This window comes from Setaria italica, chromosome VI (genome assembly GCF_000263155.2).
Source record: "Setaria italica strain Yugu1 chromosome VI, Setaria_italica_v2.0, whole genome shotgun sequence".
Taxonomy (NCBI): domain Eukaryota; kingdom Viridiplantae; phylum Streptophyta; class Magnoliopsida; order Poales; family Poaceae; genus Setaria; species Setaria italica.
The window spans coordinates 25,199,625-25,218,289 of NC_028455.1; the positions used below are offsets into that span (position 1 = coordinate 25,199,625).

The 18,665-nt window shown below is 46.5% G+C and overlaps 1 protein-coding gene across 1 annotated transcript in view; it reads left to right on the forward strand.

Annotated features, from left to right (window-relative positions):
• LOC101754918 (tRNA modification GTPase MnmE) overlaps window positions 1-3,050 on the forward strand; it is a 5,801-nt gene extending 2,751 nt beyond the window's left edge. Inside the window, exons 4-9 of the mRNA XM_004973344.4 lie at window positions 725-928; window positions 1,027-1,086; window positions 1,487-1,625; window positions 1,735-1,853; window positions 2,027-2,251; window positions 2,382-3,050. Of these exons, the coding sequence (XP_004973401.2) occupies window positions 725-928; window positions 1,027-1,086; window positions 1,487-1,625; window positions 1,735-1,853; window positions 2,027-2,251; window positions 2,382-2,576 (942 nt within the window). The 3' untranslated portion in view covers window positions 2,577-3,050. The remainder of the gene's footprint in view (window positions 1-724; window positions 929-1,026; window positions 1,087-1,486; window positions 1,626-1,734; window positions 1,854-2,026; window positions 2,252-2,381) is intronic.
• Window positions 3,051-18,665: the final 15,615 nt, after the last annotated feature.

Genomic DNA, 18,665 nt, shown 5'->3' on the forward strand with positions numbered 1-18,665 from the left:
ATTGATCAACAATTGCTTGACAAAAGGGGAGGTGTTGTCATCATCATACCACTTCCAGAACTCGCATCCCCCAGCCTGCACACAATCAGACACAAACTGAACATGCGGCTCCACACCAAAATCAAACTGAACACACCAAGACGAAGCAAATACCAACCCGACATGTCATGCATGTGAAGTACCTCCTCCCGGGGTTCAGAATGCTCCACGAAATCCATCTTGCTGCCTTCTTCCTGCACCTGCAGTTAACGGCTGGCTCGTAGTCCAGGGGCCCCTCCCGATAAGCAACAGGGGACCAACAAATCCCGTCGTCTCCGGCGTCGGGGACCGAAGACGCGCTCGACCAGGATGAGCTCCCACTCGCCGCTCTCGCCATCTCCCTCCGCAGCCCTCGCCTGATGGGAATCGCCTGGATGAGCAAAGAGAGAGGGCCGCACTCGTTTTGCTGACGTGGATGGACGCAGGTCGACATGGATGCCAGCTCGGGTCGAAACCGCCGTGGAGCGGGCTCGCGGGGTGGGGGTGGGGGGTGGGGGGGTGCCTCGTTTGGGCAGTTCGGGGGGGGGGGGGGGGCTGTTAGACGGGTTTGTAGTTGGGGGTTGGATCTTAGACCAAGCGAAGAAATGGGGGTGTAATCTGGACTTCTTCCTTAGGATAAACTCCTTGTGTATTGGAAGCTCAAAGTGCTTCAAAATAGGTCTGAATTTGACATGTTTGAATGTAGGGAGGCTTCTCTACTCTAGTAAAGTCATTGAGATCAAGGTGCATTGAGTTACTAACTGAAATCGAGGCACGTCTGGATTTTGAAGATGAGATGCCTCCCTTGGACCCAGTGATGCTTATCAGCAAAATTAATTCTATGAGGCAGGAGGTTCAGGATGCATTAGACACCTCTAATTATGATAAGCTGTTACAATCTGGCCTACAGGTATGCTATTCACGTTATACATTGGTTATGCTTAAGGGTCAGATGTTTAGGAATCAACATAATGAAGATTAAATAAATGCATTAAAAATATTTTACAGATAGCAATAATTGGCCGCCCAAATGTTGGCAAGTCAAGCCTCCTTAATGCTTGGAGTAAGGTATGTACCTAGATATCCCTCTTTCATGTTGAACCAGCATGTCTTGTTTGGTGTTTTCGTTATGTAACGGTATACTAGTCTTTTTTATCTGTTGTACCTTCATGTGGGCAACAGCATGAACTGTATTTTGTTTAATATTTTCTGCTGTGAATTTACAAAAACCATAGGGGATCAGCTACAGATACTCGAATGTCATGCAATTTCTGTGGAGAGTTGGCTGTAACTTATTCTGTACTGAACGTCATGCTGCTTGTGGCCTGTGGCAATGCTGGCTTCTTAGGAAATCAACAATCCTATAAATTTGCATACCATATTATTTAAGGAGTGTTGTGTATAGATGAATTTGTTTTGTATTGCACCCATATTAGTTGATATTGGAATTTAAATGTTTAGCTTGCAGAGTGAAAGGGCTATTGTTACTGAAATAGCCGGAACTACACGGGATGTAGTAGAAGCAAATGTCTCGATTCATGGCATCCCTGTTACTCTTTTGGACACTGCTGGTATAAGAGAGACTGATGACATTGTGGAGAAAATTGGTGGGATTTTTTTTCTTAGAATATGCTTTCAGTGTCTCATAGGAGTTAGGGACTAATGTTAAAGATAATACTAATCTTGACATCTATATTCAATTCTGATCTTACACAGGCGTGGAAAGATCTGAGGCTGCTGCACTGGGAGCTGATCTGATTATAATGGCAATAAGTGCTGTTGATGGATGGACTGATGATGACACTATGCTTGTTGAACATGTTTTGATTAACAAGGTACAATTTCTTTCATTTTCTCATCAATTTTTCTGGTAAGAATGCCTGCTAAATATTGTTCCTGCCTTCTCCTGCTAATATCAGTAAACCTGTTCCTGAGAGCTTAATATGTTCCTTGTGAAATTATAAATAGTAATTGTTCTCTTTTTTTTTCTTCCTTGTCTGGAGATTAGAAATCCTCAGGTTCTGCAGTTCCAATGGTTCTTGTAATCAACAAGGTAGATTGTGCACCATTCGTTTCTGGAGAACAGTTTGAACGATACAGAGGCCTCTTCAGAAAACATGTACAGACATGCGCAGTCACTGGCAAAGGCATTTCCGAGTTGGAGAGTGCTGTAGTAGAAGTCAGGGGTATTGAGCATGTACCTTCTGGAGGGCGACGGTGGACTGTAAACCAGGTAATTGTGTTCAACAGTTCAAAAAAGTTATATAACTGCTCTGCTTCTGAACTCTGAGTATTGCTGCCCTAATGAATGTTGTATCTGAAAGGTCACTGAATGCTTTCTCATTGTGTGTCATATGATGCAGAGGCAATTTGAACAGCTCTTGAGGACTAAAGAAGCTTTCACACGGTTAGAATCATCAATCAATGAGCAATTACCGATGGACTTTTGGACCATAGACTTGAGGGAAGCCGCACTTGCTCTTGCAACAATCAGTGGAGAGGACATCTCTGAAGAAGTATTGAGTAGTATATTCAGCAAATTTTGCATCGGGAAATGATCCATGAGCTCCACGCCCTGCAGATCCTAGAATCTGAAATGGTGCATCCAACGGTTTTGAGCTGAAGCTTGTTCCTAGAATCAAAACAGGAAGAAACGTACTGACTGGCACTTGCAATGGTGAACGGGCACGCTTTTCCTCTCAAGTGCCCAGATGAAGAATGTTGCAGGGAACTGAAGCACTGTCCACCTTAGTGCACACCACATAGATGCCGAGAATAGAGTTCATTGAGATCTCAGCTTGGTGTCAGAGATTGTATACTTGGTGATGTTTAGGAGAGACTTTTAGCTCTAATCGAAATAAGAATACACTGTTTGATTCAGTCCCGTAGCTGTTCAGAGTTTTTGTACCGAGTGCTGACGCTGCATCCTGAACTTTGCGCCTCATACAATTGAGGAAATTTTGTACCACCGTATCACGAGCGGATACATGAGAAAATGGTAAGGGGTTTGATTCAGTCGTTTAAAACTTCAAGCCGTGTGTTATATGATCGGTTCATTCCATATTTTCTTACTAGCCGTGAATATGTGATGAGCCATGCTTGTCCCTGAGACATCAGGAGCGTTGATAGCTTACCTTCCTAGCTGAAAACACGGAGCCGATTGCCTACCTTTCCCAGATAGATGAAGTGTTTGACATTTATTCAGAACACAAATAATCATATTTAAATTTTGTACTCACTCGGCGTTGTGCACAAATAATCATATTTCGAATCCGGTAGGGCTGAGTTTTTTTGTTTTTTTTCTTTTAGCATGCCTTCCTTTCAGTCAGCCGAGCTCAGAGCACGACTGGTTCCAGCTTCAGGTGGCCACAAACAAAACAAGCGTCCCTCGCCAATGGGGACGGCACAAGAATGAAGAATCCAGGGGCCCCGGCCTCTTGGTGCCACGCACGACGGTCGGTTTCAGCTTTCATTGGCTTCCACATGCATGGCCTAGACTTGTTCACCGGGAGATGCATCATTACTGGCCGGGTATGGGACGGTTGAGTTCATTTCTCCTGTAGCTATGATATAGAAAAGAATATACTTCACTGAGTTGTACCCTCATAATGTGATTTTCGCTCTTTTACACATGATATTTCTACTGTTAAAACCCCACGAACCCCAAACAATAGTTCGTTGGCAACACAATCTCTTTTTTTTTTTGCACAGAAATGAATCCTATCATATCAAAATTCTCACCTTTTTTTTTCTTTTACGTGCGAATCCTTTTTGAACCATGAAGTTTCACCCGCTTATAATGAAAAAAACAAATAAGATTGACCATGATCCCACGGCTGCATTCCCACTAACACCACGATCCATCCAACCTGCGTCTAAGGCTGGAGATCAGGAATTCACCGGAGTGAATTTCACCGCCACTAAAATTATTGGACACGCTCGGTTCCTGGACGAGCGTTGCCTCACCTCGCCCGCGCGAGCGAGCGAGAATCCCTCTCCCTCAGGAGCGAGCCGAAAGCTTGCTAACGCAATCCCCGAGGAGAGCTCGATGAGAAGGCAAGGAGCAGCAAGGGATCCGAGCGTCCCCATAGTTGCTGTCGATTTCAATCGACTAAACCGCAAGGAGCGTGCAAAAATGAACTTCACAATTTCCCAACTACAAAGTCCACAAGTGAACTATACTTCGCAAACATAAACAAGTGTCTTACATGAAGAGCAGGGTTTTAGTGCTACTATAATGCTCCTAGGTGATGGATGCTAGCCAAAGCCTAAAGCCTACGGATCACCCTCAAAGTTATTTTTCTTTTGGGAAGCTTTCAGTGTGATCTGGCGACGGGCAATCAGCCAAAAATTTAATCAAGCTCTCAATGATGATGCCACCCTCTCGCTGCTCCCTCCCACCCCTGCATTATGAGATGGCCCTTTCGGCCTCTGTCACCGCTTTGCCCGCCCTTCGTTAAACAAATTCAGGTTCGCGTCGCTGCCTGCCTCAGAGGAGCTCACATCACGCTCACGCCTGTTTGTTCCAAACAAATTGGTCCGATGTGCATCATTTCCATTTGTATATTTGCTGCCAGTTGCAGGGCGTCGCTTTGGAGTGCATACCTAATGCTTACCAGAAGGTGAAAGCTACTGCAGCCCAGTGGATCATACGCTAGCTTCTCCGTTTTGTTTTCGTAATTTTGATGGAGGATAGGCGAATGCTGACTCGGATAGGTCCCATGCATGTCCCATCTGAAAGGTGGTTGGGTTCTTGTTTCAGGAATGAAATGGTGTTAGACCTTCTCTGTCATGGGCTTCTTTTTTTTTATGAACTCGAACAACGCATCATGGCAAATATATTGATTGTGTGGTTCTGTAGTTGGCACACAGTAAACCATAAGTATCTTTTTTTTGTATAAACATGAGTAATGGAAGAATATGATCTTGGAAGCATAGATCAGTTCCTGTTCAATAGCCGCCGCGCAAAAATCAGTATCAATTCGATCTACACATTTCTTCCACAGAATCTATCTCTCCATCTATGTTCTCCATATATATTTGCCGATCATCCTTTGATCATATCATAGCCAACTTGCACAGTCTCCATCTCCTTTCAGCCGTTATCTACAAACAACACATGCCCCCTCCGTCCAAAAAGACAAGCCATTTTAGGTCTGTCTTAAGTCATATTTTCTCAACTTTGACCAAATTTATAGTGAAAAGTATCAATGTATATGCCATCAAATAGGTATGTTATAAAAATATATCTCATGATAAATCTAATGGTACTTATTTCATACCATAAATATATGTAGTTTTTTTATAATCTTGATCAAACTTAAATTTTTTTTGACTTGGAACAATTCTAAAATGACTTGTTTTTTGGGACGGAGGGAGTACGCTAATTACTATACGACCAGGTTGCCACTTGCCAACAATCGTCACAAGCAAACTTTCTCTATTTTTCCCATTCACTTACAAACCCTTTTTTCACAAGCAACTTACATGTTGGCAAGTTGCAGCCAAAAAATTGAAAAGCTCATTCTTTGGCATGCAACATCATCGTCTCTCTACCTTGTTCTTTCTCTCCTATCCCTTTCTCTTACTGAAGCCAACTGCATGGGGAATTTGAACAGGTGCACATGAGAGAGAGAGAAAGAGAGAATTGTAGGCACGCGGAAATGTTGGCAACAGAGATGCGGAGAGCAACGAATAGTGGAGCTCCGAAGTGTTACAGGGATGGACAAGTGGACGGTGCTGGAGCGAAGAGTGTGATAGCCGCGGTTGGACGAGAGCGCATCGTCGTCTCCCGGCAAGCCAAGGAATGAAGGACCACCGGCGACGAGCAGCTAGTGCATCCACTGATCCACAGCTCCACCTGGTGACGAAGAATCTAGCACGCAGCCTATTCTTAGCTCGAAAGCAATGCGGCACTCCATCCAAAGATGCACGCCCTTTCTTCTGTTGGAAAGGTTCGTGTGTTGCTGTCCTTGGCATAACATGCACCATGACCGTCGAGATGCCGAGGCTGAAAGGGACCTCGCAGATCTGAGGATTGTTAGTTGTGTCTATCATGCGTCCATCAGCGTTTTTGCTTCCCGAAGATTAAAGCTCGGTAGCTAGATCTCGACTGGGTTATACATATCTTCGGGATAATTGGAGTTGATGACGAATTGATGATTAATTGTTGATATTTCAACGAAGACTATGTTGCTTATCCACGAACTATGCTGCTCCTTCCAAATTATAAGTTATTCCAACTTGGAGAGTCAAACCATTTTATGTTTGACTAAAATTATAGAGAGGATTACAAAGATTTATGACATCGAATAGATATACTTGTGGCGGAACCCCTCGGATTAACTCAACTAAAGCATGGTTAAATCACTTAACACGCGAATCTCATGCCTTAATCAAGTCAACTCGACGGTCCATCGGATTTCATCCGATTTAACCACTTATGAGGACCGAGTTAGCATAGCTCACACAAAGGTGAGCGGTTCCAGAGAATACAATAGATCCATAATTAATTTAACAATTTATTACACACTGGTTTCAAATCAGAGTTTTACAAGGTTCGAAAGAAACAACGGAAGACAAAAACATAGCGGAAGCTAGCGTCGGGGTCGGATGTCTCAAACTGTGAGAGGCAGACGAATCGATTCGAGTTCTTTAACCATGCATGGTGAACCTAACCTCACGACATCCGCACACCACCGAGGGTCGCTTCTTGTGTCGGTCGTCCCCATCAATTCCCTAACCCGTGTCGGGCCCACTTCCCTTGGTGCAAGGTTCCACAGACTCGACCTCTGCCGTTTCGTGACCACACTTGCCACCACATGCGGCCGCAGGGGAACTTCGTTCCAGGGATAGTGGATCGAACCGCTCACGTCCAGGTTCAATCAGGTACTAGGCTTCCCCATCCCATAAGGGGTATGAGATTAGTACTTTCAAACACTTGATCATGAACACCACCACTGTCGGGCCTTAAATAGTTTCAATAAACAGACGGGGCGATCAGCCGACCACCAAAAGAGAGTTCACCAAAACCCTGCCACGTCCATCATCCTTATAGTTGTAACCAGAAAGAGAACAACTAACTCCTATAACTCGCGAGCGACAGGAAATCACTCGACTTTTACCGAGTCCTATTAAGCATTGCAACTACTCGACCCAACAGACTAGTGTTCAGATCAAAGGAACTAAGTCATGCATCTATGGTTGCAAGCAACTCCTATACGTAAATGCACATGCATAAGAAGGAAGGCACGTGCAAGTTTAGAAAGTTAGGTTCATGCTCCGGGGCTTGCCTTCAAGCGGGGTGGAGGTGAACTGGTCCTCAGTGGTTTCTGCTTCGGCTTCTGCGATCGGCGGCTCCGCTACTGCTTCGTCTTCAGGCGCCGGATGTAGCTCGTAGGTGCCATAGGCGAGATGTAACTCTACACGAATGCAATGCAGGAGTTAGTACTTAGAAGGTTATTTCAACAACACTTGCAAGTTTAAGCTCAGACACTTGTAACAAAACTACAGGAAAGGTGGGGGAGTCCAACTTCAGTTGGTGGAGAACAGGATAAAAGGGTCGGATGGGGATAAACTTATTATCTGACCCTTAAACTTCAAGGAATAACTGTATCAGGGTTCTCAGACTTAACACAGAGAAGTCCCCGATATTTTGCACAGATACCCTCGTGTCAAAGAAAAGATATAGCCGAGCCCTCGGGCGAGGTGGATAAGGGTCGGCGAAACAGACAGGGTCGGGCGAGACGGAAAAGGGGTCGGACGAACTAGGAAGGGGTCGGCAGCTTACCTTCAGGTCTACTGGTGAAGTCTTAGGGTCGGGAAGGAACAGACTTGGGCGGAAAGACTAAAGCGCTAAGCCTTGGGCGGCGGCGAGGTTCAACGGTGCTCCGACGGTGACGGTGCTTCTCGTGGACAACAAGCAAGCTCTAGCACCGGGCGGAGGATCAGGCGGCTGGCGGGTTGGGGAGAAGCGGGTTCGAGCGGAGGGGGAGGGGGAAACTTCTCAAGAGCTCAAGCGGCAGTGCTCAAGTGCGAGCAGAGTATGGTGCGGCGAAATAGCGATGGTGAAGGAAACTCTGGTGGGGGCTCTGGTACTCCTTTTTATAGCTGCGCGGAAGAGAGAGAGTTGGAGCAGCACGAAGATCGGGAAGAAAAGGATGGAGTGCGCTGCCCTGGCGGCGATTGAGCGGCGATGGGCAGCGGAACAGAGCCTTGGAGACAGGGTCTTTGGTCATTGGGCACTGGAGACAAGGCCGGCGCAGGCGCGGTTTTTCCGGGATTTAGATTTGGCGAAGGCGAGCATGGTCTGGTCGCGTCATGAAGCGTCCCCACATAAGTAGAGACTAAATGTGATCCAAATTATCAGTCCCAGGAGGCTGATAACACATTTATTCAACAGATAGTTCAGAAACCGTACAACTCCCGAAGGAGCGGGCGGGCAAGCCACACCCAAAGCAAGACTAAAGCGATAACAACACAAATCCAAGTTGCAGTCCAGTCGGACTCCGGGCTGCAATCGGAGCTAAGCGTCAGCGGAAGCATCCTGCAAAAGGGCCAACACCGCAGGCAGCGTTGGGTGCAGATGCAACCTCCTACTCGAAGTCCTCGGCGGCGAAGTCCGGATCCTCCTCTGGAGTAACAACACAAGGGTGAGTACAAAGGTACTCAGCAAGTCCAACCCCATCCCCGGAGGGGGATACAACAGAGTATGCACAAGAATAAGCAAGGAATAAGCTATGGTTTATTTGCAGTAAAGCTAAATTTTAGACACATGCAGGGTTCCATTTCAAAGAAGTTTCATGAAAACATTTTAATATACAATATATCAAGTGGGGTTGATCCTACACAAAGGATCCAAGTTTTTATCGCTACCGGACTCCCCGTCCGCCGTAGCGCACGGCACATCTGCCGGACACTTCCAAAATTCCACGCACCCACACACGCAGTACAAAACCAGTCATCCTCAAAAGCTAGTTGTGTGACCGAGCCGTAACTCGTCCAATGTCGTGGACACGGCTACCCGGATAGCTTTTAACTCTGCAGAGGTTGTACACTTTTCCCACAAGTAGGGTACCGTATCGCGATCACCTTAGTGTCGGTACGGATCCTAACAAAGCCATTACCTACCTTAGCCAGCACTGACTAGTCAACACAAGAGCGCTCAAGGGGTTAGCAACCCATCCACGGGGCCGTAACCGGGACTTAAGTCACCAAGAGCTTAGTCCTTTTCCAAGGCCTCCCGTTGCTCACCAGCACACCTGAAGCCTAGCAGTTTAGCTAGTGGGGTTTATGCTAAGCCGTTGCCCATACAACGGTCGAGTGGTTGTACGATGATGGAATTAGGCAGGATGACACATCAACTCGGTCCTTAGTCATGACAAGATGGATATCTCCCACACTGCTCAACCACTGAGGTACGAGCCTATCAACCCGGCGTTCCACACAAGAAACACCCATCCATCTCATCCACCACCTCTCTTAACACCCGAAACCCAACTCCTCAATTAAACATGCTCACACAGTAATTTTCCGAGTAAACAGGTGTAGTCATGTTTGAATTTGGATAATAAGTTCCTAAGCATTCTAGCAGTATTTACCATCTAAACAGAGCAACTCATATTTAGAGGTAAACATGGGACAACAAGGAATAGTCATAACAATCAAGGGGTGGCTATCCAACCATGTCTTGCGATAAAACAATATGCATTTTATAAAACAGGCCAATAGGTTGTGTCTGAAAAACTGGGTATTAAAATATGCATCAAAGGGGTGAGATTGGACTTGCCGTTCTCAAAGCCTTCCGGGAGCTCCTGCTCGCGGTACTGGTCCTCAGGCTCGAGCTCGCGGTCGAACTCCTCCTCGCGCTCCTCCTCGGGTACTCCGCGATCTACGGCACACACAAACAAGCACACAATAAATAAAAAGGAAAAAGGGTTTTACCCGATGAGCTCCGAACAGGAAACATGAACGGAAGATAGGTAGGAAGGGTATTTGCGTGAGATTTTGATATGCCTCGGCGGAAATATATGAGAGGAGGCCATGGTCGAGTTTGGGGTTAATCGGAGGAAGTTTGGCGCATGAAATGACGGGTTGAAGGAGTATTAGGGGCTTTAAAACGGGGTTTAGGATTGAACCGCGAGAACAGGGGCCTATCCGTAATTATTTTTGGAATGGTGGAAGGGCCTATTCGCGAATCAGGGAAACTAGTGGGTTGGATCGCGAGGAGAGGGATTTACCCCTTCTTCTTCCTGGAGGCAACAGAAGGTTGAGAGGAAGATGGTCGTCGGTGTTCTGGTGGTGGGAGTGGAGGAAGGCAAGGTGCTCGTGGTGAGGGTGTGGAGGTGGAGGCTCGGCTCCCTCCTTTTATAGGCGGCGCGCGGGCGGGCGAGGGCCGAGTTAATGATGGCGGCCGGACTTTTGACCGGTGGCGTGCCAGAGTGGTGGAGCTCGTGGATGGCGTGGCGGCGTGGTCGACGAGGCCACAGGGGTGGCGACCGGTGACCGGCGACACGACGCGACGCACCGAGCCAAGCGCTAAACGCCAAGGCGCGAGCGGGCGCGGCACGGGCGACGTGACGCGGTGCGGGCGCGGCGCGGTGCGGGCACGGCGCGGCGGCGGTGCGGCGTGGGCGCGGCGGCGGCGCGGCGCGGCGCAGGCGGCGCGGCGCGAGGCGCGCGGGCGCAGGCGCGCGCGGGGCGGCGGCGGGGCGTAGCGGCGCGCGCGGGCGCGAGGCGGCGCGGGGCGGCGCGCGCGGGCGCGCGTGCGCTGCCCAGCGCCTCGGCGCGCGCGCCAGGCAGGGTGCAGGCGCAAGTGGCCGGTGGCAGGGGAGAAAAATAAAGGAGAGAGAGAGAAGGGAGGGGAAGGAAGAGGAAAAGAAAGCGAAGGAAAAAGGAGAAGGGAAAGAAAGAGGAAGAAAAAGAAAGAAGGAAGAGAAAGAGAGGGAAGGGAGGGGAAAAAGATGGTGGAAATTTCGGGATTCGACTGCGCGTGATGACGGATTTGACGGGCACGCGGCGAAAATTACGGGGAGTGGAAAATGGGGAATTGACGGGCCGGGGCCAGGACGGCGGGTCCGACAGAAGGGAAAGGATTTGACGGAGCTCGGCGGTCGGAAAAATTTTGGAAAGTGTTTTTTTAACGGGTGATTTAACCGGGTGTATTTTGCGGGCGTTACACGTCAAGCGGCGGATTGTGGGCGGCGGACTTGACTGGCGTGTGGCAGGAAGGAAGGCGCTGCATGCGAGGTCGCAGCAGGCGAGGTGACAGGGCGAGCGGCGCGGGTGAGCGCAAAACAGTGGCTTGCCGGGGCACATCACTGGCGAGGCGGAAAAAATGTGCTGTCTCTGCCGAAACCATGGTTGGTGGGAGCGGAATCGTCGTGGAGCGAGCTCGTGGGTGGCGCGACTGGGGAGAGGCAGAAAAACTGGAAAGCATCGGGGCTTGTAGCCGGAGATCCGGGCGAGATGATGGGTGCGGGGTGCGAGGCGGTCTGACGCAGCAGTGGCAAAAACTCTGCCACGGCGGCGACAGGGCACCTTGGCGCAGCCGGCAAGGGCGCGAGCGAGACGAGGCGAGGTAGAAAGGGTTGCAGGGGCTTCCATTGTGATTGGGAAGGAAGGCGCGCTGATCCATCCTGTCACGGCCGGCGACTGGGCGAAGCGGCGCGCGTCGGAGAAGTTGAGCCACGCGGCAGGGAAACTCTGAAGTGGGGTGCATGCTGCTCTGGTGCGTTCGTCTCGAGAGAACCGGGGAACTGGTTGTGGTCCACCGTTCAGTCTTTGGTTCTCCACCGCTCCAAGATTGAAAGGAACACTGTCTTTGGGACTTAGAGAAGAACCGGTGGTCTGGTTTGGGTTTCAAGGGTCGAGGCCGAGAACCGGACCTTAGGCGCTCAAGCTCAGAAAAGGCTGAGTCAGCTGGGTTAGGGACTCGTCTTAAGATTAACTCGGTTGATTAACCAAGGTCGTTACAATACTATGAAAATATATTTAATGATGAAACCAATAATACTTATTTGGTATCATGAATGTTAGCACTATTGTACAAATTTGGTCAAACTTGAGATACTTTGACTTTCCAAAAAAGTTGGAATGACTTATAATTTGGAACGGAGGGAGTACTTCCTGTAAGATTTTGCTGTTATAGGTACACAATATCAATTAGGTCCAAAACTTAAAATACATAAGGCTTCGTAGAAAATGGAAATAGGCCTGCTAGGTAGCATTTCATGGAGCTCAAATTTGTTCTCTTTTTTTCTAAACACAAAGTTAATTAGGTTTTACCTTATTATGTACTCCCTCTGTTCCAAATTGTAGGTCGTTTTAGCTTTTTTAGGTTCATAGATATTTTTATGCATCTACATATAGTGTATGTCTAGGTGCATAATAATATCTATGAACCTAGAAAAGTCAAAATGACAATTTGGAACGGATGGAGTACTCCCTCAATCCCAAATTACTATTCTTTGTTTTTGCTTTTCTAGAAATATATCTTTTGATGCTCACCTCAATATATGCAATGTCTAGATACAAAGCAAAAGTGATGTGTGTAGAAAGCTAAAATGAATAGTAATTTGGGATGGAGGGAGTACTTTCTTCCTTTAATTTGTTCTTGTCAAATATAACTGTGAGATGTCCACAATCCTCGTATAACAAAGGAGCTACCTCTCACCCTCTTAATTCTGAAGTTTGATTTGGATTGTCATATATAAGTGTGTTTATTATTAACTTCTTGATGCCGTTCTACTTCGACATCCATCTATCCTTTTATCACAAGGTTTGCACAAATTGAAGGACAAAGTGGTTCCTCATATCCTAGAGCTTAAGGCTTTAGTGTGTCAAGTAGTGGGTTCCATCATCCTTCACTTCTTTTGGTGCCACACGGAGGTCCTGCGCCTATATGAGTGCAAACCGAGGTTTAATTGGACATGCTCCTCAGGAGCTCCACCAAGTACCAACTGCCCTAGAGGTAGTTTACAGACAGTTGAGAGACATGTTCCAAGATACTCTGTGAGAGGATAAATTATGGAGCATACATCAATAATATTGTAGCCTATATCAACAAGAAACTATTATAAGTGGATTGTTTGATGGGTGGCATGGCGGCATGGTGCTAACATAATGCCAGCTACTATAGCTAAATTATTAGTCATGCTCGTAATGTTTTGTGTATGTTAGTGTGCTGGCTCAAAAATCAGTGTTGTGCTAATTGACAGTTTGCCTCTTCCTAGCTAAGTTTTCTGTTGAGGGCTCCTTTATCACTATCAGACGTGAAGTTTTACCGTTTGGACTAACTTCCTCTCTCTTTTTTTCTACTCCTACTTATTGATGTAATTTGCAGCTCGTTTGTTAGTCTGCTTCAAGACAAAAGGTCTAGCCTTGAAAACATGTCCGGTCATACTCCGGGAGCTTCTAGACAACATGTTTGATCATATTGTTGTGGCTAATTACAACGCTACCAAGATCCTCCAACTTCGTTCATGAATACGTATTGTTTTACTGAAAACACGAAAAAAATCTTTAACAGTTTCACAGGATTTCAGAGGTATGTGCAAATTGTCCGATGTGTTTATTTCAATGTCATAAACACCAAATGCGTGATTGGAGAAAGAAAACACCAATTGCTTATGATTTCGAGAAGTAATTTACTAAATTTCCATATAGTGAGGCGTTAAAGGTTTTTTCGAAGTATAGATCCAAGCGCTCACATTCACACATATGTATTCATCCCCTACGAATGTATGCACACCATATTTCTATAAAAGCTTCCAAGAGATTGAGCCAATAAATTTTAAGATTAACAAATTTACCACATCCACTTTACAGTTGATGAGCATGAGTTGGCAGAAACCGCCAGCACAGCAAGGCCTCACAGTTGATGAGCATGAGTTGGCAGAAACCGCAAGCACAGCAAGTCCTCCTACGCACAACTATCAGCTCAACGACGTTATCGCTCTTCTGTCAGTTATGGATGATACCCAGCCGATGCATCAGCTCTCAACAGTAGCGTTCTGATGTTAAGGATCCGACGCCTGGAAATACGAGGGGCAGGGATAAAAATCTATCGGACCTAGCATATGTAAAGCAATAAAAGCATGCGAGATCTAGCCAGCCGATACAATCAGATAACTGGTGTACGTTTGAACAAGGTCAAGGAGCTGATAAAGACAACCTAACCAGATCTAAGCCGTTCGATAACTGTGAGCGCTTGATAAAACTAAGGGACCGATACAATGCAACTTAATAAAATCAAACAATTCGGAACTGTGAGCAACGTCGAAAACAAGCAAAATATTGGACAAAGCCTAGAAAGTTCTACTTGCAATCTAAGATAACTCCATAACTAGCTACACATCCGAATATCAGAGTATAAGACTTAACTTAGAAAGTTCTGATAGAGGTCGTAACAACTGGGTGACGGTACTTGCAAGATCACCTGAGATCGAAGCCGATGCAGCTTTGCACGCAAAAAGGAACTTGTCGAAACTACTCTACTCCTACTCCTAGGGTTTTGGCGACGTGACGCCGAAAGGTTGTATTGATTGATTGATTCCTTCATTACAGGGCTCATGTGCTTATATTTATACCCTGAAGCAAACTAAAATCCTAGTCCATTACAACATAACTATTACGGCTATCTAAAAACTACTAAAGATAAATTTCCACACTTTCCCTTAATTGGTGGAGTCGATTTCACTTCGGATCGGGTCTTCTCCGGTCTTCTATCAGCTTTTGCAATCTTGGTCATCCGCGGTGGGGCTTGGTCAACGTAGGATATTCAACGGCTCTTTTCTCTCTCCATCATCGGCTATAAGAACCTTATCTTCTTCGGTTGATCTTGGCAAAAATCGGTATCAACAGATTCTATGGATGGAGCTATTCCATTCGCAAAGGTTACTTTTTCTCTTATCGCAAATATAACTCCATCTTGGTGCGTCATATATAAGTCAAACTTTGACAAGCAACATATATAAAAATATATTATCTGGTTTTAACCTAAGAGCAGGAGCACTGCCAAATCCTCCTCTTATGCTAGTGCCACCTTTTATGGTCATACTATACACTCACTCCGGAAAAACAGGGACTCCTCTAAGGTATTCGAAGTAACAATAAATTTTCTCGAGCTGCAGCACCTTGGAAGGTCACGAAGACTATATAAGACGTGCATGTGGCTCATATAACGTAACTTTAAAAATAACCATGTATAAGGGTGGTTTTTTACTAGGACCAAAATATATTAGCGAGACTGCAACCCCGCAGCTGCTCGCCTGCTCCACTACTGACACGCGGGCCCGCGACGTGAGCCCTGGGCCCGCCATGTCGGCACTGTTGCTCATGTGGACTACCCGACCTGGCGCCTCTTGCTGCAGGTTGACGACGACGTCGACACGGGCTGGTCCACGAGGAGGGTCCTGTGGACCGGAACCACGCAAGCGTCATGATGACTGGGAATGTGGCCATGGTGTCGACATTTGCCTTCGTATGGCCAAAAGTACACAGTGCCCTCCAGTTTCTAAAGACAGTAATTTGCAGTTTGCCCCCTGAGAGCAGGCCCAGCGCACCAGCAGAGCCACGTAGGCTTGGATGCCGCATGGAGGAGGGAGAGGACGTGAGATGGGGGTTTCGCAGGATGTCAGATAACGTTGCATAGGCGCCGATAGCCTGGGCAGGAAAAGGTCCAAGCTGGTGAGAGAGAAAATCACTGCAGAAAAGAGAGAAAAAGTGACAGGTGCTGCATAGGCTTGCGTTGGGAGATGGGGTGGTTTTGATCCACCAGTTCCTAGTGGACAGTAACTTTTTGCCTCGTACCCTCCTCTTTGAAATGGTCAGAAGGATGCATAGTTGAATTTATGAATTTACAGGGGACCTTCTGTTACAATTGTATACGTTTATGATGAGGCCATACCATACACATCGGTTTTACGCCAACATCTGTTGGTTCACTGTCACAGTCTTAATTCGCGTACTTTCTTTGTCCCGACGCACTAAACTTTATATGGCCTACTGTAATTATAAAAAGAAATTCAGCAACGAAACAAACAAAGCCTCGAGAAGCATGCAAGTGGCCATTGCATATATAGAGTTCAGACACGGCTACATGCACACGGCCTAGCTATTTCAAATGCACGGATATCCAAATTACGTAAGACCAAAATCCATCAAAATAAAGCAGTCTGAATTTCACAAGAAAAGTAAAACGAAAATAAACTAAAGCAGTGACCTAACATATCACTTGGAACTCTAGTCCTAAATCAATACAGAATTTTCATTGCTAGGCACCACCTACTACACACTTGTCGAAAAACAAAAAAGTTTATTTTCTACCTTGTCTGAATTAAAAAAAAGGCCAAGCGTGTGTGTGTCTAAAAAGTTTATTTTCTACCTTGTCTAAATCAAAAAAAGTGCATTGAACTACTTCACCAGTTGACCTCCTCACCACTTCAAATCATTTAATTAATCAATATATTCGCATTGATATATCATATAGTAGGAGAAAAATATACCAGCTACCGTATAGCAACCATCTACCAGTTACCGTATACATAGATATAGAAGGAGAAACATATATACAAGAATATAGTCATGGATGCTATAGCTGCGAAAAAAGAAAAAAAAACCACCAACTATCAGCAACCATCTACGACTATGAGTGAATTGCAGTGCCACTCTCAAGACACCATTACAGATATCCCGCTTGAGTTACCATTGTCAAATCGAACTAGTCATCACCGTGCATGCGAGAGCAAACTGTGTTGGTGGCGAACGTAGCCCAGAAGCTAAGGAAGGCTTATCTCAATGGTGGAAAAGTGACCATTAGTCCCGGTTGGAGAGATGCCTCGAAAATCCAACGGGACTAATCTTTCGAGATTAAACGTCCCCTCTTTAGTTCCGGGTATTTCACCCGGGACTAAAAAGGTTCAACAAAAAATAAAAATAAGAGCCCACCGCTGTCCTGTCTGCTCATGCCGCTGCCCCCTGCAGCCCCGTCTCAACCACCGTACCACCAAGCTCCAACTCCACCACAGAAACAATCAAAACAATTAACACTTCACAAATTGAAGCAATAGACATGCTCATCTTATATGAACATCACACAAGTGAGAACACATAACCAATCAATTCGCATAAGATTCTGATTTACAACATATGAGTTCGATTTGATTCACAACACAGCACAATCACAAATGAATCATTCACAAATAAATCATGCACTACCACTTAAAAAGGAAACATTCACCGACTTCTCATATCCACAAGCTCCCCCACTCGCCATCTCGCCCGCACGCGCGTCGGCGGCGACCGGCGGCCAGGGGCCGGTTGGGGAGGGCTTGTGCGCCCACATGGCCGACGGGCCATGCGCCGGTGGCAGCCAACGCCCTAGGGCCTAGCCGGGAGGCCCCGTGTGCCCACGTGGCTGGCGGCCGGTGGCTAGGGGCCCGGCTGGGAAGGCTGCACGCCTGCGGCAGCCAGTGGAGGGAGGAGAGAGTAGGCGAGGGAGGAGAGGAAGCGGTGGAGGGAGAGAGAGGCCGGTGGTGGGGAAAGGATAAGGTAGTGGGGAAAGAGATGAGGTCGGTGGGGTGATAAAGGCCGCTAGGCTGGTGTGGAGAGAGAGTCCATCGAGGGAATAAAAAAAAGAAGGAAATAGTCCCGGTCGTTGGTTGCAACTAGGACTAAAGATCGCCATTTAGTCCTGGTTGGAACCACTAGTCCCGGTTGAAAACACCAACCGGGACTAAATGCCCTATCAGATTTTCTCAACGTTCCTAACCATTACCACCAGGACTAAAGGGGGCTCTTTAGTGCCGATTGATATTTAGTCCCGGATCCAAAAACGACCGAGACTTTTGTAGTTGGATGGAATGTCGTTTTTGTACCAGTGTCTACCTCATCTTTCTTCTTGTTGCTTCTCTCCTTGCTCTTTCTCTTCTTCTCCCATTCTTCTTCCTCTGTTTTAATCTTTGATAAAAAATTCTGGGGGGAAATCCATGAGCTGTGAGCCGGTAGGGGGGAGCCTAGCCCCTGAACTGTGTCAAGGAAACGCCTCCAGCTGACTATTGCTGCTGAATGTGGCCAATTGGCCACTACTAGCATACATGACCGGTCGGCGCCGCGAGTTTTAATGATTACTTGTTCCAGTGCTCAAATCGTTGCGCTGATATAACAACCTGGCCATGCTCAGAAGATGAATGTGCTTCCAAATAAAGAGGTGGGAGCTCATATGGTTTTATATAAAGGTTCTCATACTCAAGAGTTCCAAAATATCCTTAAATTAATATATAGAGTGATCACCTTAATGTAAAATTAAATTTGACAAGCATGTACTCCTCCGTTCTAAATTGTAGGTCTAAACATATACTACATTTAGATGCATGATAATATCTATGAAACTAAAAAAGCTGAAACAACCTACAATTTGAAACGAAAGGACCATACAAGTGCATGCAGAGTGCTCACAAATCACAAATATTCCAGCAGTTGAATCAGATCTTTATCAGCACGCGACTCGCTTCCCCTGGGTTTGGTGCAGTTGCATGCCCATGTGAGGAGAGCAACCCCAGTTATTATGCCAGGGTTATTAGACAAAGCGCCATGATTCGGGGGTTGGCGCACAATTAAGCTCGTGAACGATCAGTTATTATCTAGCA